The sequence below is a fragment of the Tinamus guttatus genome, unplaced genomic scaffold, assembly GCF_059628265.1.
Source record: "Tinamus guttatus ecotype Peru unplaced genomic scaffold, ASM5962826v1 Tinamus_guttatus_pri_ptg000952l, whole genome shotgun sequence".
Classification (NCBI taxonomy): Eukaryota; Metazoa; Chordata; class Aves; order Tinamiformes; family Tinamidae; genus Tinamus; species Tinamus guttatus.
In genome coordinates, this window is record NW_028289486.1 from 197,098 (window position 1) to 222,416 (window position 25,319).

The 25,319-nt window shown below is 36.3% G+C and overlaps 1 protein-coding gene across 1 annotated transcript in view; it reads right to left on the reverse strand.

Moving 5' to 3' along the window:
- The window catches only part of LOC104570589 (nipped-B-like protein), an 86,824-nt gene extending 62,192 nt beyond the window's left edge, over window positions 1–24,632 (reverse strand). The window contains exons 1-8 of the mRNA XM_088538265.1: window positions 24,461–24,632; window positions 22,924–23,089; window positions 21,640–21,770; window positions 17,016–17,115; window positions 15,741–15,892; window positions 14,679–14,839; window positions 11,442–11,535; window positions 3,290–3,922 (exon numbers count right to left, since the gene is read on the reverse strand). Coding sequence (XP_088394391.1) covers window positions 3,290–3,922; window positions 11,442–11,535; window positions 14,679–14,839; window positions 15,741–15,892; window positions 17,016–17,115; window positions 21,640–21,770; window positions 22,924–23,089; window positions 24,461–24,524 — 1,501 coding nt within the window. The 5' untranslated portion in view covers window positions 24,525–24,632. The remainder of the gene's footprint in view (window positions 1–3,289; window positions 3,923–11,441; window positions 11,536–14,678; window positions 14,840–15,740; window positions 15,893–17,015; window positions 17,116–21,639; window positions 21,771–22,923; window positions 23,090–24,460) is intronic.
- Between the last annotated feature and the right edge of the window lie 687 nt (window positions 24,633–25,319).

Genomic DNA, 25,319 nt, shown 5'->3' on the forward strand with positions numbered 1-25,319 from the left:
GTAGGAAGAGAAGATGGCATCTTGTCCCTTCCACACAGGAAGGGAGGGTGAAATTGTAAGCCCTGTATCATGACGAGAAGACCATAAAATCCACCTAATAAAAGATTGCAAAAAAACCTTAAGGGATAGAATAAGAACAGAGCTCAGAGAAGCTTACACATATATGAAGACCAAAGCTCTGCATTAGGAGATCTCTCCTTATGCATTTCTGATAGACATTGCAGCAATTCTGCCAGCTTCTGCATCAGCCACTTTTGCGCTGAGAATTATTTTCCCAGGAAGCCAAAGGTTACACCTGGGTTCCAGAAAGAATGGCACTTGTGCAAAACCCTGTTAGTTCCAGCTTGGAAATGGAGATGCCTCTCACTTTGAGAAACCATTTGGTGGAAACTAAACACTCCAACAGTTGTGTTAGAGTTACAGGATTCTGTAATTTCCAAAGTGCTCCGATCCCCATTTCCACCTGTACCAAGCATTACAGAAGAACCTTAGCATTTCCATAGACAAATGCAGCAATTGTGTGATTTTTTGCAAGACCCCCCCCCCCCCCCCGCCCCAAAAAGCATCTCTGCCTTTCCTCCAGAATAAACACTTCCACCATACTCATGGCTCCAAACCTTAGATAGAACATAACATATGCATCCAACGTCTTACACTTATAAAAGAAGCATCTGAACATCTCTGATGAAGCATAGTACTGTAAATATTTCATATCTAAAAAAGAAACAATGGAAAACACCACTGAGTTTGCACCAGAATTTGAGGAAGGCACTTTGACTCAAAGTAATTTAGGGAAGATGACAAAGGGTGCCCACACAGAAGTGATACTGTGAGATTGCAGTGTGTATCTCCATGCAGCATGGACAAAAGGAGCAAAGATGCTTTTGTGCAGAGTTTAATATGTGCTAGAATCTACAGTAAGATCCCCCTTGGGATGCTTCGTAAGCACTGTGCCAGCTAACCCCAAAAAAGCAACCAAAAAACCACACCCTTGTGTTCAGTCTATTCTACTTAGACCAAGTTACAAATCCTATCATTTTCTTAACATAGTTTAACTTCAGATCATATCATGTCTTAAAATGTGCAATGCCAGCTTTTTCTGTAAGCACAATAAGCAGCTTCTCAAAAATGACTGATGTGTAGGATATATTTCTAATGGATGTATTTCCATAGGAATGTGAGAGGACCTGCAATCACACCAGACCAAAGGGCTGGAACACAAATGATCACGGAGCAAAGCCAGACTGTATCAACTGCTGGACATGGCACTGACTTGCAAGCAATGGCAAAAGAGTTCCTGAAAAATAAGAACCATATTTCTCAAAGGTGGCAGTTTTTCAGGGAATCTATCCCCAGAGTGCTAAAATCCAACTCTGTTCTTATTCATGAAAGAAATCTTGGCAACTGAACAGAAAGAACTGCTCTAACACAGAGACAACTTACCACCAGTGAATAAATGACAACCATTTGTCCCAATAAGAGGTAACTCTTGCACCTGAGCCAGAGCAATTGCAGGAGCTCATGGAAACCTGAGACCTGGCAGAGGATGCATGCAGCGAAGCATAGGCTTGGGATCCGTATTTGCTACCGAGCAGTGGTAAAGGGGAGAGATGACATTACATAAAAACACTGCTTTCTCAAAAGGAAACAAATCAACGTCTGCATGCAGCTATGTAACTATGCTTGTAAACAAGCTTCACAGCTAAAGTTCATCACTTCATGAAAGTCAGAAAAAAAAAAAAAAAGTGTTTTACTCCAACTCTATAACTGTCAGAAGGCTGCTGTGCAACATGAAAATTACACTGCATTTTTCTAGATGTTTTTTCAGCTAAAAGGTGCTAGAGAACCTACTCTAATAGAGGGGATATAAAAGTAGCTTTCAAAGAAACAAAGTATCAGGAGACAAACAAGTCTTTCGCAATTCCATTTCAAATTAGTAAAAGAGCAAGATAGCAAAACCCCCATTTCATTAAATCAGAAGTAAAGACAAAGTGGTGATCTCTTGAGGTAAGCACTCATTTTCTCTCAATATTAAGGTATGTATTCTGACAAGAATTAATTAAGTTACTGAATAAGAAATATCTAAAAAGTGCATATTTCTAGTACTTGCAATAACAGTCATATGCACGTACATGCACACACACACACACACTTTGTACATATATTTAAAATGGAAAATTTTCTTTAAATAAGGAAAGAACTTCTGCTCTCTCTGCTGATTAAAAACAAAGTGGTAATAAAGTCACATTCAGATGTCACCCAAGTATATCAAAAATTTATTACTTCCAGCTATGACTGTCCAAAACCAGAAATTGCTGTTTCACTTCTGCAAGGTTTTCCTTGAAGTATCTAATAAATTAGAATTATCCAGGAATATATTTTCTTGGAAGTTAAACACAGTCTACAAAAGCTTTTAAATACTTATGCTAACCTATTACTATCAATTTTATAAAAGAAATATTTGATTTTCAAGATTTATTGGGGGGGGGGGGGAATATACTTCTGAGATTTCAATCAGTTAAATCAGTTAATAGTAAATAAAAGACCTTACTGAGGATAGATTCAATTAGATTAGTTAAGATAACCAGTCTAGCTAGTAAAGTGAAAACACCTCAAAGGCTCATCTGGTTCTATATGAAGGCCCATATTGATATACAGGAGCAATATGAAACCTCTAATGCCTACATAACAACGGATATGGAGCCAAGAAAACTTTGAAGCCTGTTAACAGAGTAGTATATATCACCAATACCTTTAAAAGAGCGGATGTGATCTAAAACCTTCATGTTAGATTCAAATAGGGATAAGCATAGAAATAGGATAAAAATTTTAAACTCTGTTCTTAAATTAGGCAACATAGGTGGTTAATTAATAATTCTTTCAACTACCACAATTTATTACAAATTTGGACTAGAAACATGGCACTGCTGGGATTTTAGAACCATTATAAACAATACCAATTTTATCTCATTTAGTCTCAAGGTTCTAAATAAGGGTAGTCAGAAAAAAAAATTGAAACATAAGAACTTCACTTTCATCTGTTAAGATCCCAAAAAAGAATAAAAAGAATAAAAGAAATGTTAAAAATAGGCATATGTGAGAGATTACAAATCATTGCTGGAGAGGAATGGAGATGTGGTAAAAGAATCTATGCTGATTAAACAGACTAGAACTATGTGACAATGACAGGAAGGTTTATATATATATATATATATATATATGGATTTTATATGCATATATATATGTTTATATAATATATATAGTGTATACACACACACAATCCTTTTACCTTTATCTTGCACTTCTTTTGAAAACCGCTCCCTTTCAATAGCTGATTCACGTTCTATCCGCTCAATTTCAGCCAATGCATCCAATTCTACTTCATCATATGACGTTATAGTTCCGTGGTGCGAAACCTGTTGCTGTGCCTGTACCACAGGAGTTTGAGGTTGTTTTGCAGCAATTGAAGTGTTCTGTTGTAAAACAGGCACTTGTTGTGCCTGAAGGAAAGCTGTCTGTTCGTGCTGCGGCAAACACTGAGCAGCGTTTAGTGGGCGGGTAACATCCTGTGGAGTAACTGGTGTTTTAGAAGTCTGTCCTGGGTACTGCACATTAAAAGGAATATCACCCTCTGACACACTGCTGTTTTCCAAACCAGAAAGCATATCATCCTGCTGGTCCATATCCGAAGATCTTACACGAGAGAGTCTTAACGTAAGCTTAGTGGAGTCCTTGGAAGGAGAACTAATGATATCATACATTGCAGCTTTTTCAGTCTGGTCTTTTTCATCCTTGCCTAACTTCATTTTCTTTTGTTTCTTTTGCTTTCTTTCTGGAGAATCTAACAATATGTCTGGGGGCACATCTCTAGGTGATGAATAAGGTGGAGGCTGAGACTGTAGGATTAAAGGTGGTCTTGATCCTAGAATAATAATTCAGAAAAACTGAACAGTTATGTTGCTTCAAGTTTATATAAAAACACACTAAATATAACCTACATAATCTTAAGGTGTATTTGCACATATATCTGTGTCCACAAAAGGTCTAAAAAAGATCGGTAGGAAGCACATCATTCCCAGATCAAGATGCAATACAGAGAGTTGCGCTGGCTTTCCTAGGAATTATAGCAGTCCACAGCAGGTGGAGAAGGGATCATTTCAGAAAAGAAGGAACCAAAACACCCACCACCAAAAAACATAGTACCTGCAGGTTCAGAAGGCTGGCTATTAGGAACTAGTTAATGAAAGCAAGTCGACTACAGAAAAGAGAAAGGATAAAGAACCTTGGAAAGGTCCAGTGATGAAGATTTAATCATCAGTGTACAGTTACTGGCCATTCCAGGAAAATATTTATAAATTAAAGAAATGACAAACAAAAATTTTAGGAAGGGTTCCCTACCTAAAAAGGTATATGAAAAGATGAAATTAGAAAACATTAAACAAATATAAAGGCCTTATTAATTAAACAAAGAAATTGGCCTTTCTTTCCTCCTTAACTTTGATTCTGACGGATTCATTTTTGTTTTGTTTCAATTTTGATTCCAACTTCCTCACTCATCATTGTCTACAAAATGCTAATTATCATAAAGAATTAGTCTACCATTCCCCCCACTTACCTCCCCCCCCTTAAAATATACTTGTTTCCACTTCTAAATGCATTGATTGCAAACATTGAGTATATTTAGATTTTTTTTTTAAAAAAAGACAACATCTTACACTAAAAACATTCTCCATTCACAAAATTACAATTTCTGTCTGTCTGTTCTAACCAACTCCCCTTATCTCTTGCCCAGAAAAGGCTTTAGAAACAGATAAGCTTTTCAACCTGTCCTGATAATAGCTTTGAACAATAACTTTTGGCTTACGATGGAATGACGGTGTGCCCAAACAAATGGAAACATATGCTCCAGCCTGCTCTTGTTTCATTAAATCTAATATTTCTCTGATCCCATTCACCCATTGGAGGACATTGATTGTCATGAAGCAGTCATTAAAACTATTAACACTCATTGTGTTTCAGGCCATCATAGGCCAGTGCTTCTCCCACCATCCAAAATTAACTGGAAGGGAAGGTGTGCTTTGGTGAAGAACCACCACAAAGCATGAAAGCAGCTCTGTTCTGCAGCTGAATTTCTAGCTTATACTTTGAGTTGTGCTATGGGCGTCATTAGGCAATATATTGACCTGCAGGTGAAAGAATGGGTATCTGCAGCAAAGCCTCAGTTAAAATGAAAGGTGTTCTTTCACCACTGACTTCTTTGCATCGACTCCTATCTTTTATTTTCTATTTCATTCCGAGAGATGCCCTAAAATCTCTAAACGAAGAGCAGGGTATAAAATTCATTTATCTTGCCCAGCTCTCCTTCCTTGAGTATCATTAACAGCTCCATGTTCTGCCAATGACACCTGCAATGTTGGAAAGCCCTGTGGTTGCTCATCCTGATTCTCAATATCCTTCCACTACTCCATTCCTTCTCCTACCTTAATTTAGCTGCACTCAATTTCTAGTGCTGATGTTCCTATAAAATCAGTCAGCACAAACAATTTTCTGTGTTTCAGTTTCTCCGAAACTATTTGTTTTCTTTCTCCAAATATTAGAGAAAGCTCAAAACTTTTTGGAGATCTTACAGACATCTCACTCCCTCATTCTCAGTTCAAAAGAGTATTCCCACATGGTACACTTAGCTACTGTTATTCATAACTAGATTTTGAATGGAGGACACAGGTTTGATTCTCCCTTGCCCTAAGCTTCAAGTAAATAGGACAGTATCTTTCTGATTTGATGCAATTTTCCATTTGTCATGCTAAAAAAATAACACTGCAGCAGCAGCAAAGCAAGTTCTTTTTATCTTTGGATAGACTTGAGGAGGTCAGAAGGATTTCAGCCCATTTGATTGAAAGTACTTGGAATCCAGTAAATGAAGAAACAACAGTACGGTTTTCCTTGTTGTAGGCAGCACTACGACTAGGCTATTTAAGAATATCTTCCTTCTGAAGGAAATTTCTGAACAATATTGATAGCAGTGCCTATAAGCTGCATCTTAAGAGGAGATGTTCTGGCAGTAACTGCACGTATTGCCTAACCATGGTTAAATCCAGAATGAAGCATGCAGAGTACATTTGGGTCCTTGCTCTGTCTGGTTTATTCTAAGATGAGTCTGACATCTCAGTCGGTCTGTCTGAGCTCTAACCTAGCAACAAAATGGTTAACATACCTGGCTGCAATACCTAGCTACTGAGGTGGAAAGAAATGGAAAAGGATGAGGTGTTCTGAACAGTTTTATTCTACTAGAGACATTTTAACAGTTTTGAACACATACCACGTGTAGTAAGTCACATTTATGACTTAAAATATTATAAACCCAATTTTAGAATATTCTTTTAGAATAGAGAAATGGGCAGCTTTTGAGTCTAGGTCTTGGGCTGCACTGCAATTCAAGAGAAAAATATCTGAGCTTCTTTGGCTGACCTATAGCATCAGTACAAGACTTCATAAAAACTCTTTGCATGCCAAGAGTACGTAAAGCTCGTGCAAGAACAAGAGACCTTCCACTGCTCTGGTAAGGTCGCTGCATCACGAGTGAGCAGCAAGTACCAACGGTCATCCAGATAATGCTAAATGTAAACGACAGCAGAGAACATCATAGGAGTAAAAGCCCTGTAAAGAACAGTATGGCCAGAGGCAACATTTCCATGACCTTTCAGTAACAATCTTCTTGACCACCCATGATATTCCCCAGATTGTTTTTCCATAATTATTAGTTTTCCTTGTGATTCCTCAGGATGGATAGCACTAGGGAAGAAATCTCATCAACTGTGTTAGCAATACCTTTTTTTTTTTTTTTTTTCTGTGATTCTGATCTGATCCTTTTAAGAACTTTTATAATGCAAGCAACTATAAAATGTTTTGCTCTGACAGTGACTGAGCCTTCTCAAAAACGTAAAGATTCATTAACAATATAAAATGAAATGGCTTCATTTGCACATTTAGACTCACCAGTAACTTCAGTAGGAAATGAACAGGCTTCTGTCCAAGAGATTATACGCATCACTGACATCTAAACCTTGTATTTTTGTCCGTACACTTTTTTTTACTGTGCCACCGTATTCACACCTCCTCATTTAATCATTCATGACACTTTCTCTGATGCTCTCAGAGCCTCTTCAGAGCAAAGACCACTTGCCTCTCAAAGCTGATGCACCAAACTCTCACTGATGGCCACATTCATTTCTGTAATGCACACGCATACGGTAATAACCCAATCATTAAAGTTACCAGCAATCTAAGATTCAGGTATTTGAAAGAATTATTAGCTTTCCAGTTGCACAACAACAAAAGAAACAGAAAAAACACAGCTTACTCCAAGAAATATCTTTATATTCCTTTAAATCTCTTGCAGGCTAATGGTTCCCAGATGTTAAAAAAAAAAAAAAAAAAAAAAAAAAAAAAAAAGTCTTTCAACATTTGCTTATGCCAGAATAATGGTTTCTTACGCACAAAGGCAAGAAAAGCTACTAATTACTACAAGGACTGATGGATAATACCTGGTTTATAGCACACTGAAGAGAAACACCAGGAACATTCAAGTGCTGTTACATTTTTCAATTTATACATTCTTGAAACTCCAGGAATATTATTTAAGTGGGTACCAAATGGTGGACCAAATGGTACCAAAGTGGATCTCCCAAATTTTGCTAAAGATGTAAAAGAATTATTACTTATTTTAACGAATGGACTACATTATATTCCGTTGTCAGAGAGCATCATTTAATTAAGAATTTCAACTAAAAAAAAAAAAAAAAAAAAAAAAAAAAAAACAGCATAATACACAAATTAGAGGGAAAAGAAAAAACACATTTGGGAGTTTATTGGAACAGATTTTATTTGCTTTCCATACTCTCATTCAACACATTTCAGGGAATGATCTCACTGTTTTCCCCACAGCTTCAAATGCTGGACCAAAAACTAAGCTTTGGCTGCTCTAGCTTGGTATTGTTTCATTCAGATGCATCCCTGTATAAAAAGTAAGGACATGAAGAAACAAACAAGGGTGGATGTTTATTTTGGGTCTGTCAGAAAACTTCTCTGGATAAATTTCTCACATCTTTCTTTCAAAAGAGAGGGGGAGCAATAATATTTATTCTAAACTAATACTTGTGAGAATACAAAGTTCTTAATAGAGATTTGAGAAGATTCCTAGTTCTCCTTGTCAGTCACTATGCATTTGGAGACCATGTGTACAAGAACCTTTCTGGAGAAATCCTAGAGATCCGTAAGAAAAGAAAAATAATCTTTCCAAGTCATTTGGAATATAGTCATGATTCCACACTGTATTGGAAGATCTCAGCCTCTACTGAAAATCTGCGTATTTTGAAAATTATTACTTTCTCAAATAATTTTGGAAAGGCTTATTGGAATATTTCCTGTGAGAGAATGATTAACAGTTTCTGGAAGGAAAATAATTCAATTCTGGAAGAAAGTGCAAAATGGCATAATTTAATAAGGTGTTGTTGCTAGTCTTTACTGAAGTTTCGCTGGGTGTTTAAGAAATTGTTGGGAAGCAAACAACGGTAATATATAAGCTCTACACTTTGGCAAGTGGTGGATGAAGAACTCTGTGGAAGGCTTCCCTCTCTACAACAGATCTTCAAAAGTTTTCTTAAAAAAGTGTTTTGTTAGATTCTACAGTAGAAAGAGCAGAGCAAATGAATAAAGCACTTCGATGAGTAATCTATCTTGGCTAATAGATCCCACAAAATATCATATATGAAATTAACAGAAAGACAGAAAGAAAATACTCCTTGATAATTCTCTGGAATTTATCTATTGTAACAGAACTGGTAGCAGATGATAGCCACAATGCAGACACAAATCTGTTTTCATGGGTAAAAATACAAAATCTCTATAAAGAAAGAAGCGATATAGAACTCAGCCAAGAACCTTCCACATAAAACCTCAGCTGCTCTGGTATCGTTACTGAAGTAGTAGAAGAATTTTACTCTATTGAATAAGTGAACAACCAATCAAAAGAGCAAATATAACTTCTCTCATCTCTCAAATATTTTGACGAGTTGAAAACAAACTTTTTTTCCCTCATTCAGATTGAGACATTCAGACAGCTATTGTTCAGTCTTAGAAAAATTAAAGTATTGCACAAAAGTCCAGAAATCCCTGTTATATCTATTTAAAAGTACAGAAATGTAGACTGTACTCGTATCTTCCATAATTTTTAAAGCTTTCTTACTTTAAATAGAAATGTGAGACAATTAACACCCTTTCTGAGATCTTCTTCTGGAATCATGAACAACTGTCTAGTGCCATTCTTTTTGACCTCCTAAGAAATGAAATATTTTGAAGTTTTCTTTACCAAAGTTTCCAGACTTGCCAGCCAAGCTTTAATGGGTTAATTGCAGCAGCAAAAAATAAAAATAAAAACAAAAACACTTGGCCTCCCCTACTTGCTCTTTGTTCATCCCTGGGGGGGGGGGGGGGGGGAGAAATCTATCGGTGCAACCAACCACTTCCATTCCAAATCACGGGCCAAAAACTCACTCTCAGGGATCACAGATTCTAAGTAACATTAAAATTATGCACATCTCTTCAATACAATTCAAAACTACAGAGATTAGAGGAAGCAAATGTCTGGCAAGATTCTTACAGCATCTAGAATTGGTTCTCTCAATTGAGGTTCATCGGTCTCCACTTTAAGAAGGCAAAATGCCAGCATCAGTAGTAACAGAGTATCAGTTTTGTGCTTTATCAACCCAGAGAAGAATAGATCTAACATTCTAACATACAACTATACAAATGAAAAAGCTCCTCTTGCACCTTTTCAGCCTTTGCAATCCTGCCTAAAAAGTATACCTGCAAAATGGATTCTGGGAGAACCAGTAGCAGCAATTTAACAAACAAACAAACAAACAAGTTTTTCTCCTGACCGCTAAGCATATCTGAGTGGAAGTAGCTTAGATTTACAATACTGTTGAGCTGACAAACTCTGTAAACAGGGATTTTGTGACAATGCACTGAGTTAAAGAAACAAAAGACACACAGTCTTTGCCATTTATACAAATTCTACAAGTCTGCCATTTACACAAATCCAACAAAACCTCCTAATATACTCATGCTGGTGGCATGCCATACAATTTCTTCTCACATTAGCTAACATCACTGTTTAACACAGTATGTAGCTACAGGAGATGAACCACAACAACCAGTCAGCAAACACGTGATCATTGATGATCAGTTAGGAAGGGATCTCAGGAAGTCTCTAGTTCAAACTCCTGCTCAAAGCCTGATGAACTAGGCGGCCATGCGCGGCTAGGCAGAATTTTATTCATTCTGGACTGGAAAGCATCCAAGCATGAAGACTACACAGATTCTTTGGGCAACCTCTTCTAATGCTCAGCTGTCCTAATATTAAATTTTTCCTTATATCTAGTCAGAACACCTCTTGGTTCAATTATGTCTGTTGTCTCTTGCACTCCCTCCATAAACCGCTGTGAAGAAAGAGCCTGACACTGTCTTCTTGATAACCCTCTCACAGGCTGCTCTGAGGTCCTGCTGCAAAGCCTTCTCCAGGCCAAACAAGCCCAGTGCTCTCACCTGCTTTGCAGGTGATTTTGCCCCTTTCTGGCTCTCTCTCTCCACCTAAACTGACCATCCAAAAAGACTTAATTTTATTCCAGTGCTAAACAGAAGAAAGTACTGTTGCACTTAAAAAAAAAAAATGTACTTACACAACAATATATAAGTACTGAAATCCTAAATTACCGAGAATATTCCCAAACCTCTATTTTGCTTTATCTCATGCACCTCAGTCATTGTTTTTAAGGAATAAAATTAGAAATAACATCATGCATTCTAGACTTTAGTATAAAGAATTACTTCAAGCAGATTTTTCTGTTCCTTTATTACCTGTCTGATAGTATACCCTATTCCTTCTCTCCAGCTAAGGTTTTTAGGCTTCATTTATACTAGATATATTGTGCTCACTGAATTCATTTTCATTTCATGCTCTTGAAATTTCATGATTACAGCCAACCCAAGCATTCCATGTTAAACACTTCTGAGTTGGTTAAGTGTTCAATACTCGTAATGCTGCCTTTAAACTACTTATTATGCAGAGCAACTGAAACCGTTTTTACGGTAAAATTTAGCTCTAATATGGGAAAGGATTTACAATCCTTCTGTCCTCCATGAATTTGAGCTTTGTTTTGAAGTAACATTAGTCAGTTTTGGATATTCAAAAGCTTCTGAATCAGGGCTCAAAATAATTTTGTAACTGAACGTCTGATGACATACTAGGACATACTCAAGACCTATAAGGATATAGAAGATATTATATAGAATATAGTCAATAAAACTAACTAAAAAGCTCTTTAAACAATCTTTTATAACTGAGAAAAAATGCATTGGTGTATATATAACTGCTAGACTACCTTTAGAGGTTCCATCACTTCCAGCTGGAGAGCACACTGACTGCGGTGACCTCAAGGAAAAGGATGCAGCATTCCTTATGGAAGGATCACCATCCTAAAACAACAATGATAAAAATTAGTATTATGAACAGGAACACTTATAAAATAAGCCTGCAATTAGGACATATATGGAGAAGATGGAAGAGACCAAAAAATAGTAATAGTAATAATTTTTTAAAAAGAATGACAAATATTATAAAAACATTTATTAAATCTGTAGCTGTAATTTTAATATTGTATGTAAACCCCATTGTATGTACAATTTTTGGTATTACATACCAAACCACTCTTCAATTTCCCTTTAATGATCTGTGTGTTTTTTTATTGTTTTAATAGAGCCTTCTTCTGGTCAAGAGTAAACTCAATCACAGTCAGGGACCTTACTAGTTTTAAGTTTTATAAAACACTATTACCCATTTTTGGCCTTTTTTTTTTTTTTATTAAATAGTGTCTAGGTTAAAATGAATGTTTTCAAAAAGAACAAAATAACGCTTAACATTTATGAAAAGACAATTTCAGTTAAGTATTGACAAATCACAAAAAGTTTGAATTATTTACTTCCTACTTAATTCTGAATCTTGATTATTACACTACCTCATATTCCAATGTGCCTTTTACTGAGCTACGTGCACACACAGTTAATTCTTACAACATTTTAACATTTCCTCCCCCCTTATTGTTTAGCCTGAATGTTTGCTTATGCCCCAATTCTTTCTTCTGAATCTCTTTGGCCAACTTCAAGTGAACCTTGCAGAAGATATTCTCAACGAGAAGCTTAGGAATCACGTGCTTCTATGAGAAGCCAGTATTGGGCTATGTAATGAGAAAGCCAGACTGGCATTTTGAGGAAGCCACAGTCTGCTTTATCTTTGAAAAAGCCCTCCACACACACAAAAAATCTCAAGTACTGTGAGAATTCAGGTTAGTATTTTTTTTTTAGCACCGATGTTTTCTTATGATAGGAGAGGTGCCACAGCCACGGCTGCCAGGGACAAGGGCAGAGGCGCTACCTTTCAACAGGGCAGCCAACCTGTGCTGCACACACAACATTCCTACTGCAGCTGCCACTTCGGAGAAATTTACTGTCTCCCTCCTTCAGAGGTGAATCAAATGCTGAAATGCAAGTCAAAACAAAGTGGGGAAGGCGCTCATATGTCTTTCAAAATAAGAGGAAAAGTCCTTAAGTTGAGGGTATGTGGAGTGTTCCTTCAAGCACATATGCTGATTCTATAAAAATCTTATGTTGCAAATAAACAATATCCTGTAAATATTCACAACTTTAAAAACAAGTTGTCAAAGTAATAAAACCCTAAGATTGAGAAAAGTACTACAGAACAAGTAAATGATTTAATAAACCTCATCTATAACTGCATCTGTATCAAATGTTACACTGCTTCTGATACAGCTACAACGTAATTGATTATTGTTCATATGTAGATGCAAAACTTGAATTAATTCAAATCCTTGAAACCATTTTCTGCATAACAAAAATCAGATGCAAAATGAACAATTATTATAAAATGCATTTACATAAATATGCCAACTAAGAAAATGCATAGAGGGATAAAACTCTGAGCCTCTCAGAAAAGATATGTAATTTTTTTTCCTAAATGTTTGCTTTACTTACATTTATTAGACAGCTACTCCTAATGCACATGAAGTTTATTATGTTCTACTTCCCTAATTCATTTAAATACAAAATGGATCAAATATACTTTTTACTACTTGTTTATCTTAGCATTTCTCTATTACATAGAGCAATGACAGTATGTTTTGCGTTTTCATAGTCTGTCAGCTCTGAGTAAGTTTCATTTATAAGTTCTCATGAACCAGGAAGCTGTTGCATGGTTTGAATTACCAAATTAGTGATGAACTTTTATATATATATATATATGCGCATATATATATATATATAAATATTCCCTCTCTAAACAATCAAGTATATTTTCCTAATATCAAAATTCTCCAAAATTCTCAAAAAATCTTAACAAAAACCATGCCCAGAAAAGATTATTTTTGTATATTTAATGCCAAAAGCAGTTCCCTGTTTACAAGGATTTTCATCACTGAAGCAGAGACTGAGAGAAACAGCTAACAATTCTGTATTAAAAGATTCCTTCATTATAAGCATAGTATTTCAATTGAATATGTTTTAATTACTTTTTTTTTTTTTAAACAAGACAGACTAATTAAAAACAAGATTAATGAAACTGATGACACTCTTACATCTATTGTATTAACACTGGTAAGGGGCTTAAGGAAGCTATTCTTAATAAGCACATTTGTTGATTGCAACTCTCGTACAGAGTTACCTCATGGAAGCTAAAAGGAAACAGTAAGAACGAGAAAAAAAAAAAAAGGGGGGGCGGGGGGGAGGGATCAAGTTTTGATCAAAAAATTGTTGCAGGCATCACTATGATCACACTGTTCAAAGAGCCTAAAGTCAAATACAAAACTGAAACTCAAGGGCTCTCCAGTTAAAAGCTGTCAAGAGATTTACTGGGAAGAATTTCAACATGCTGCTTCTACAGGAAGAGATACTCATTAAGAAGAAAAAATAATCACTAGTGTAGGAAATAATTTTGGTGAAGTTTGGAGCATCATTTTTTCCTTTAGAAATTAGCACTCGAGTTCAGCAAGAATTTCTCCCACGTTAACTGAAATTAATGATACATGGAGAAACCTCTTTGGAAGAAACAAGGCCATAAAGCACTTTATAGAACAACAAGAAAGGGCCATAGGAGCTCTTGCCTTTGACAAGACCAAATCACTATCCAACAGGCTATTCCGGTATTTCAAGTCCAAATGAAAATTGCAAAGACCCTCAGTGAGGCAACTATTACTCATTTAGATTTGAGTATTGCTCACATCAACATATTACTATGATAACTGTAGCAGTACTAAATAATTGTTTTTGTTTACTTGTAATAATAATTTGCATCTCAAAATAAATATAGTAGTGAGATTTTTCACTTTCTATAATTTCAATAGAATGGATGTTATAAATGGTTCCAAAAGAAAGAAAAAGACAGGTCGCGCAGGAAAAAGCTTCACATGCTAAGGTTAAATGCTTTAGTGTACATGTGGAAAAATGATATATACTTCCAGTATTGTTATGCATCATGAGCAACTTACTGAGTTTTCAGATAGCTAAACACATATTTGCTTTATCATAATAAATCAATTTAGGCAACATACATCACTGCTTAGTCTGTGTACCATCTGTAGGTAGTCTTCATTTGAGCCATGTCTAGAATTATCAGCATGATGATTAGCTGAATTGCCAGACAACTGACTTGAAACTTTATTTTCATGGAGGTTTCTCATCCCAACTGAGACAATGGGACTGGATACTGAAGCTGAAATAAGAAAAATGTGAATAGTTATACTAATACACACATACACATTCTAACTCCAAAAGGTCTTACAGAAAACAACTTAATAGCAGATATTAATGAGATGGCTGCAAGAGATCGGGAATCTGAGCAAGTACCCACATTCCTCGACTGATTCTAAAATCTGAATTCCACATATAGGTTAACGAAGCTTCTCTCCGCAGATACTGTAATTACAGTCTTTGTCACAATTTACAGGTCATAGAAAACTTTTTTTTTTTCTTCAAGATATATTGCACTGACTTATCTTGATATATGAAACTTTTGAGATATGCATATGAAACATAAGATTAAATACAGAACATATTTTTTGCCAAGAACACTGCTAAACTTTAAGAATAGATCATTTAGAAGAATCCACCGAAAGTTCTACCTACCAAAAGAAGCTCTTAGATACTTCAGCAATGTTCGTGTTGTTCAAAATTGTTTAAAAAAAAAAAAAAAAAAAAAAAAACTATTCATTCTGAAGGTCATCTTCAGCAATTACTGCATGCTTAGAGCATAATTCTTGCCAATTTAGAACTAGTCTAGTCTACACCACAAAGGTTGTGTAAAGCTAAATGAGCTGGCAGCAGAACTGTCACTTACATGGGAGAAAATGAGTTAAGTGACAGCCATAGTTTACTTCATTTTTTCATGGCACACGAAGGTGTGTTTTGTCTCTTTTTTTTTTTAAGGATATGCTGCCATCAGTAGAGTCAGGTAAGCAAAATTTAAACATGCCAAAAAGTTCTAGCACCTCAATATTTTGCACTAAGCATATTGGCTCCTCCACAGAAATTAGAGAGCTGTGAAATAGGCATATTAAGATAAAACTGCATGAGACAGGAGGAAGAAAATAAACAAAAATATAGCGCAGACTTACCTTGCTGCATCTGAGGATGCGGTGTGTAACTGGGAGGATGTGAATATGGCATGTATCCTACAGGGCTTTGAGGAGCATACGGACTAGGCACTGGACTGTTCTGTTGTGCCAAAAATCTGTTGCCAGAGCTTGTCTGTGGTGGCACAAACCGGCTAAAGATAAAACAAAAGAAAACATTTTTAAAAGTTGGAAGAGACAATGTAGACATTTATTATTCCTTTTGAAATACCAAACCTTCAGAACATTGTAACTTTTGGAAGAGGTGAAGTATTCCAAGGTAACTGGGAAACCCCTTCAAAAGCAACATTTCTTGCAAATTATCTATATCATCCCAAATTCCGTTATTACTGGAGAGCTACACTCCAAGTGATGCATTAGTCAAGGTAAAGGAGAGAATAGAAAACATTCAACAGACCTGCACTGATATAAGGAAACGCTGGCATTGACTCAAATACGTCATTTCCAAAGACATCCACAGCTTATTAAAAGCTTATATGACCTGCTTGTTAGCATTAACAAGGAGCCAGCTATTGAAAATGCAAATATTGCAGTAAGTTTTCAAAGAACTTTCAAAGAATTTAACAGAATTATTCTGCCAAGACATAAGAAAGTGATAGGCAGGCAGGATTTGACCCAGTCCGCTGAATACATATTCTATCATTGGCCAAGGGATGGATGCAAGAGATGGGAAGCCATAAAAATAAAACAGGGTTCTGACAATAATCTATGCACACTACAACTTGCATCCTTTCTTGTATGAGCTTTTCAAAATACAAATAAAATAGGCAGTACGTCAAAAGTTGTTTACAAAAAACAAAAAGAAAAGATGCGTTTAATACAAGGATTTTCCAAAGATTTTTGAAAAGACATGTCATGTAATAATCAAAAACTATGGAACTTTCTTCACTATCACTTTTAGATAAAAAGGCAAAAATAAAGACAGAGTGATCTAAAGCATCGCATTTGGCAGAATAATTGCATTAAGTGAAACGTGAAATAAAATAGTTTATTTTAAAAATTTTTATCTAGTAACTGCAGATGGACTCTGTTACAGATCCATAGCTAAGCTGGAACTGCAGGCAAAGCTCTTTATCCCAGCACACCTGAACAGCTCTATTAGCAAATGCCCACTTTATAGGTACTGTCTAGATGCTGACACTCAGAGGTTTGAAATGAACTAGAAAGTTGAAAAGGAAGCAAACCAGAATTGGTGGTCATGGTTGAATTTGCAATTCAGGGCCCTCCCCACCAACCCCACTTAAAACCCAGTGTTACCTGGAAGGGCTGTGTGAGATAGTGGTTTGTTGGTAATTGGAAGATGCAGGACTCCCACGCATGGAATTTTGAGAGAGGTTGAACTGCGACATCATTATCCCTGGTAAGAGGAGAGAGCACTATGACTTCATATGCACTCCCTTATTCTATCTATAAAGTCTTTCACAAATGATTGTATTTGAAGAAATTAAGTTTATACACACATTAACATTTTCTACCAACAACTCTTAGAAAACATTTAAAAAATCCATTCCATGCAAGACGCCCATTTCACACTATGATATATTCACAAACAAACAAACATACAATGAAAAAAAAAATTATGTTCCCTAAAGAGGTGATAATTTGCTATAAATTTCAACAGTAACTCCTTCCTCTGTTCCTTAATGTTCCAATCCAAAACCTGTTTGTAAAAAACACACACTTTATAGCAGGACATATACCCAGAGTGGTGTGTACAGCAGTGCATGCAATACTCATCATACCAATAGGTACATAATATACATAATGCATAGCACATAATACCAATAAGTAAAAGATTTAGGAACATCACAGCAATTCAGGCAAGAAAACCCTCTAAACAGTGATCTCAGAGAGGTGCAAGATGCTCTCGCAGATCCTGGCATCCCTTAGCAATCCCTCCCATGCAGGGACAAACATCTTCCAATTCCACCTCTGCTAGTAAGCAGTGCTACTTTGGAAGCTGCCAGAATATTTGAAGTTGCAAAGCTGAAGCAATATTCCATCCATAGATTAAATTCACAGCCATGATTTGGAGTTTCAGGAACCACACTATATCTCACATCAAAGTACATAACCACTTGAAACTAACTCGCATCTTCGTTATGGATAATTTTAAAGAATCTTCTTTCTTTTAGATATTGGTATAAAAAAAATCTCTAACAACTAGACAGCAATAGAAGCTGAAAAGGTGCAGGTGCACAGAAACTTGAAATACTTTTAACTGAGTGATTTTAATAACAGGTGCCTAAAACAGTGTCAGGCTTTAGGTGCAAACTGTAGCTCACGAAATCATAGCGAGTGATCCACATCCATGTCTAAAACCACATCACTGTCAAAAATATTTTACACCAGAGGTTTGAGAGAAGGCTGAGAGCAGCCCACAATTCAAGAGTGTTTGGGAGCCAATCCTTCCATTACTACTGCCCATTTCAAAGACTACAGTATTTACACAAGCAAATAGTGTTTCAGAAACCCTCCCTCTCACCCTATTTCCTCTTTTCCCAGGGGAGGAGAGCTGGGCTAATCCCTGCGAACAAGGAAGGTGTGAAGGGCCTCATTCCAGGCACATTATCACAGTAACAAAAGCTGAGAACAGGAGCAAAGGTCTCTGGTTATGAAGAAATCTGTACTCCTACACTCCAATACAGAGGTTCTTTCATTGCCTTTGAGTAAGAGCAGAGGGATTCTCCCTCCTGCAAGGTTTGCTTAAACAGACACTGGGTGCCTTGCACAGAGGCCAGGCAGGAGGAGCTCCAGCTGGCAGGTACAAAACCTGGGGCTGCCCTGCACGTTGCCTCTATTGCCATTTCCAACAGAGAGGTTTTCTGGTGAGGCCGCATCTGGAGTACTGTGTCCAGTTCTGGGCCCCACAGTACAAGAGGGATGTGGAGCTGCTGGAGAGAGTCCAGCGCAGGGCCACAAGGATGATCAGGGGCCTGGAACATCTGCCCTATGAGGAGAGGCTGAGGAAGCTGGGCCTGTTCAGCCTGAAGAAAAGGCTGAGAGGGGATCTAATCAGTGTCTATAAGTACCTCAAGGGAGGCAGTGAGGAGGATGGTGCTGGCCTCTTTTCAGTGGTGGCCACCGACAGAACTAGAGGAAACGGCCACAAACTGAAGCACCAAAAGTTCCACAGGAACTTAAGGAAAAATTTTTTAACAGTGAGGGTGACAGAGCACTGGAACAGGCTGCCCAGAGAGGTTGTAGAGTCTCCCTCTCTGGAGATCTTCCAAACCCGCTTGGATGCAGTCCTGTGCCACGCGCTCTAGGTGACCCTGCGTGTGCAGGGGGGTTGGACTAGATGACCTCTAGAGGTCCCTTCCAACCTTAAGCATTCTATGATTCTGCTAGAGATGCTGCACGTGTGGCCATACTACACTTGCTCCCATCTTGGGGATATTCCCACCAGGGTATAACATATTCACCAGCTGTATTTTTAGTCAAACTACTAATCCTTAAAATTCATGTACAGAAAGATAACAAAACATGCTCATATTAAAGCTATGTAGGTCCTGTAAAGACAGAGTTTCATTTCAGGCTTAAAGCGGTGCTTGCACATTGGGTACACATCAAAGCCACGTTTATCTATCTCGGCCTTCCCCATTTACAACACTCCTCAAAACATGCATACAGTACTTCTTTGGTTTAAGAGGGACAGAAAATCCACTGGATTATGCAATTTGAGAAAACTAAAATTTACTCAGTGGCAGCCAATTTTCTTGTGCCTCTCTTTTTTTGCCCCCCCCCCCTTTTTTTGGGGGGCAATCTAGATAACTTGAAAAGTCTCTCCAAAGTTTCCAGACAGATAATAAGTCTGCCATGAAATGACGAAGGAGAAAAAAATATGCCCCTAAAATTTAGTCACAGCTTGACTGTGACTATGAATATTAAAATATCTTATTTGTATATTTTTACACTGTTGTCACATCACAACAGTGCAGATTTACAGCTACACTGTACATTTATATACCTTAGACATTCAAGAATTTTAACTCCAACTTTAATTCCGAATTATGGCAATGTTCAGTTTTGAAAAAACATCATCCCAGTAACAACATTCCAAAAATATTTTTCCCTAACACATACTCCCAATATTGACTATGATTTCTTTTTTTTTCTTTGGGTTGGAAAAAAAGCAATAATTTAATTCTGTTTTAGCATTCCTAATAAATGTAAAAGAATGTACTATGTAAAAAACACAGCTCAAGATTGCAGACAGCGCCTTGTATGGTTAAACTTTATTTCAGTTTCACGCCTGTTGAAGCCGAGACAGCAGAATAGGCAATTTTTTGGTTAAATAGACACTCTTTACAAAAGTGCATGCCTGCAGTGTTTTTCCTTGTATTCTGTAAAAATGGAAAAAATAATCCAAGTAATTCACATCCACAGAAAGATGCATTCTTTAATCCAAAAAAAATGTACAAGTTGTCAGAGACAGCTTCAAGTGAATTTTAAGTTCTTTTTGAACCCTACATTATGAACACTAACCTATTGCAATACATTATCTAGCTTTTCTTTCTAAACAAATCTCCTGAAAGAATGAGACAAAGTGTTGAGCAGGAAGAGGGGAAAAGTTATTTTAAAAATTAAAATGGTCTAAAACCTTAATTCTAGATAACTTGGATTTTTAAAAATCCTGTTCACTCATGTTACAAGAATCAAGACAGATGTAGTTACCAGACGACATACAGAACTTCCTCTATTGTCTCATGAAAAAGGTCTAAGATAAAATTAATGTATTGCCCTTTACACAAAGTTAGGCCAGGTGCTGGATGATGTGATTCAGTCTATTCAGACAGGCTGAAAATAGAAAACGGCCTATACTGAACATTTAAGAAAGTTTTAAGTGTTATCTCTCTTGGTTCTCTGAAACTCTTTATGTAACACCACTCAAAGTTTCATATTGAAATGTCACATATAACTCTTTACTAGTATCTTCCTTCTGAAGCACATTTGCTAAAAATAGTCACTCTTATTTCATCAGGAATTATTCTTAATCTATTGAATCAAGCTACTAAAGCCTTTCCCCCCAATAAAATCCAGAAAACAAATCTCTCGCCTCTGCATTGGCCCAAACTATTTCATTCCACCCAACTGCTGGAAAACCCCGACTCCTGCTCATTTGCTTTGTGGGACCTCCATGCAAAATGGCAGCACAGTTGGGAAAATACTATTTTATCACTGCTCGGCATCAGACTAACCAAACACAGAATCCGATGCTTCAAAACAGATTAATAATGTTCTAAGTATTTACCACTGCCCTGAAAAATCTTCATCCAAGAAAACATCCGTACCCTGCAGAGGAACGGTCCTAAACAAGTTCTATTCAAGTATCACATGTTTTTTTACTCGCTCCAGCAGTATAACCCACTACACCTCAAAACAGAATTAGATGAAGAAATATTAACTTCTGTAGGGCTTCACAAGCAATGGCAGGGAGGAACTGTTGAGCATAGTACATTCAGCCTCATTCCTTGCTCCAGTGCTATTAAGAATGACCTCTATTACAAGGCAGTACAATTGCAACGATTTTCTGTAAAATCAAGTTGTACTTTTTCAACCTACGAGTGTTTATTAAGACAAATATGGAAACCTACCCATAAAGAAATTCAAATAAAGTGAATGAAAAATGAAATTCAACCAATCCTTCTCCTACAAAATAGCACTCTTGGCAATAGTAAACATTATTTTTACTAAATACCCAGTGGAGTTCATTTCCATACTTACTCTAACAGAATCACCCATAGAAGACATTAAGAGAGATGGCTTGATTTTGCTAAAAAAATACAAGGTAAGGCATAAATATCACATATCTGCTCCATATATATTTCTGGTAGATTCAGTCCCCTAAACTTAAAGAACAAGATAAATGCATTCTTACCGCTTTGCACCCCATATCTGTTTTGCATGCTTTTCTCCCTGAAAACATTTGGATTCCTTGCCAGGATAGACTGCAGCAGGATTGGTATATCTCCCTCTGGATCATCACTGCCAAGGTTGTCTTTCAGTTCTCTGGAATTGTGGAAGTAAACAAAAACAAATGCCTTTTCAAACCATAAGAAGCTACAGGTCAAGTAAAAAGCAAAACAAAACCAGAAGTCTGCAAAAGACTGTTCCCTGCCTCTATATTAATTTCCTTCCCCCTGCCCCTTAATTGTGGCCTGGAAGAAGAGGTATTTCTGTTAGTCTTCAAAATTTTCTGTTAATAAGCCTTACATACACATATACATGGTTGTCACTTCCTGACATTACAAAGTTTCTTATGCCTACTTCTGTATCTTGACCTTCTCCACTAAAGAAAAACATTTTGGCATAGCAACTGAAAAAGTGCTATGGTAGGAGTGAAATTAAGGAACAAGACCTGCGTTAATTTATTGCACTCATGTTGCAACCAGCACTTTGCATGTACTATTTTCTAAAACAGAAACTACCATGTCTGTGATTCATAGGATTCCTTCTGAGCTTCATAAATTTTCTTTAAATGTCTTTACTTTCTTTTATTATTTGTTTTGAGGACTTTTAGAAACTAGTTCAATTTGATCAAAACAACTGATTGGAAAACATAGGAAAAAGAGCTGTCAAGACAAGCCAATTTAATGAACTGCAGGGACAAATGAAAAAATACATATTTAAAAGACAGAGGATATACTAGCATACTTACTAGTTCAATTCTTAAAATACTTACGCTCAAGATCTAATAAAAATTGCCAGGGGTCTTAAAAGAATGTTCTTTGTGCAATATTAGGCATACTTCTCTATCTCTGTATTTGTGCATACTATTAACCAAACTGGAACACAAATGACTATTGAAAAAACAAAAATTTAAGTATGTCCTCACAACTAACAAGCAGGTAAAAAGCAAGAGATATTTAAAAATAATAATAAAAAAAATAAATCCACCCAAGCAAACAAAAAAACCTAAATACAAAACCAAAGTAAAAACAGTTATACATAAGACTGCTGGACATTTACTAACATTGTAATTTACAGAAATAAGTAACTGCTATACAGGAGTACTCTGCTAAACAAATTAACCAAAAAAAAAAAAAAAAAGGAAAAAAAAAAAAAAAAGAAAGATGTTCTTATTTTCAGATTTTGATCAAAAACCTTCTCAAGGAACAAAAAGGCTGTTTCTGATACATGAGCTGGAGTTCAAAATACATACATGTGATCTGTTGACACCTGATTGAGACTGTGTACAAGCTGAGAGACCAGATTTTCATCCCTGCAAGCCAGAAGGCAGTTCACCTCCTCTGCTATCCGTCCATTGAAAAGCAGGCTTTTTGTTGTTGTAGCAGGTAAAGGTGATGGAAGAGGCAGCTGGTTCAAAACTGTTACCAGAAGATGGAAAGAAGTTCAGAATAATTTTACTGAACACAAACATACAAAAGATGATTAAGAAAACCTAACAACTACATTTGAATTGTAGGGAGGTTTTTGTATCACACACACCCTGTGAACCCAGTGTTTTCAATAATAATAATAATAATAATGCAGACAAGTCCTCAAACTATATTACTTAAATATTTAAATGTGCTAAGGCAAGTACTATGAATAAAAACACATTTTAACTATCCAGAGTATGTAGCTATTAAGTATGTTAAGACATTCTTCTCCTGTAACTCAAAAGTATTCAATGAAAGATTTATACACATATACATATGCAGCAGCATCTTTCCATTTTACATTTAAGAATATTAGAAAAAAAATGAAGGTACTTTTTTTTTTTTTTTGAATACATCTTGATTTTTTTTTTTTTTTTTTACTATAGGCAATTAAATTCAGTTGCTAGTTATCTCTGCAGTGTCTCTTGGAACCTCTTTCCAAATTTCAACAATACAATAATAATAATAAAAAAGAGCTTAGAAGCAGTATCTTGGTCATGGAGTCCAGTTACTTACTACGAAAGAAAACTGAGCTATAAACTCTTTCCCATACTTCCTAAGCAAGATGCATCTTTGTCTTCGCTTCCCTTATTGGAACGGTTGTTCTTAACCTCACTACAGTAATGATAATTCTCCTATAAGTTCCCACCCCAAGTTTATTTTTGGTCAGATTATAACTTTTTTTTTTTGCACCAATATCATCCTTTAATATAAATAGTTCCTTTCTTTTCCTTATATTTTGTCTGGGTTGAAGAGCCCAGAAAAGCCTCATGAACTTCTTATTCCCACTCTACTAGCCCTTCTTTGCATGACCTTCTTTTTTTTTTTTTTTTTTTTTGTATCTTGATTTATATCCAGAGCTAAGTAAAACAGGCTTCAAGCATCATCAGCCTATTCTATAACTCTTTTTGGCTGAATGTCTGTCTAATCTCTCTCTTTAATGGAGATGAGATGTATGCTTTAAAAAGATTTTTTTTTTAAATCAGTTCTATGTTTTCTCATTTGTGGAATACTCAGATGTGTCAGATATGACATATAAAGAATGAATTCCTGCACTTTCAGGTTTACTTAACAACCCCCTTTCTCCCCCTAGATTTCATCTCAGGCTATGATTAGCATAGTTTGCTTGGAACACTTTAAAAATTCAAGCAATTACAGAATTTACATTTTTATCACCACATCTAATTTTGAGTGGATTTGCTTTAAGAAGCAACCTTTAAAATAAAAATATTTTTATTATTTGACAGCACAGATATTTATACAAAACGTAGAAAACAGCATAGCAAAGAGGAGGGGAGAAAAAGAAAGAGCACTTACGGTCTGTAAGACTAGCAATCCCTGCAAGAGTAGTGATGGGAACATGAGGCATATCCCCATTCATCCTGAAGTTCTGCGGTGGTAGTGCCTACACAGATAGTTTAGTTCAGGTGCCAGCTATCATTACTTCCCATCTCCCAAGCACTAAAAAAAAAAAAAAAAAAAACACCCACAGAAAAACAAAGTTATTATCAGCAAACTGAGGGTTAAGTTCAACATCAAAAATGAAATGCAGACCATAACTTTCACTACATACTAAGGTAATTTTGTCAGGAATGAGTAGAACAATCTAACACTTAAATATTTAAATATTCAAACAGCATTAAGTAGTCAATATATCAGTGTCTAGTATCACAAGCAGATCTCTTCCTCAAAAAAAGGATGCAAGATGATGGGTAGCAAAAATCCTGTTGGTTCATGCTCCAGCAAGGCAGCACTTTCTCCCACAAGCAGTGTAAGCCTTATTTATCTGCTATATATTCACTTTCCAATTTTGAAGAAAGCAGTATTTTTCATACAAAGAAGAGGTAGCAAATCTAAAAGGGCTAATAGGGAGACACACTACTCAAGGAAGAGACAAAATGACAGAGTCTAGGTGTATTTTAAAAAAGGTGATTCTTCCAAAAACAACCTGAAAATCTCTCATTAACATTAAACACAACCTGGTCAAACAACTTCCAGGAACCACCACAAAAGAAAGAGGTTTAATCACCACTGGACTAGCTTATATATTTCCTGTAAAACAGCAAGACTTATACACAACTACTGAAAACTATTTGCCCACTCACTTTTCATTAAGTGTAGTAATTTCACCTGCAGTTCCCCAAACTATAAAAATCCACTACAGTTACTCTAATGA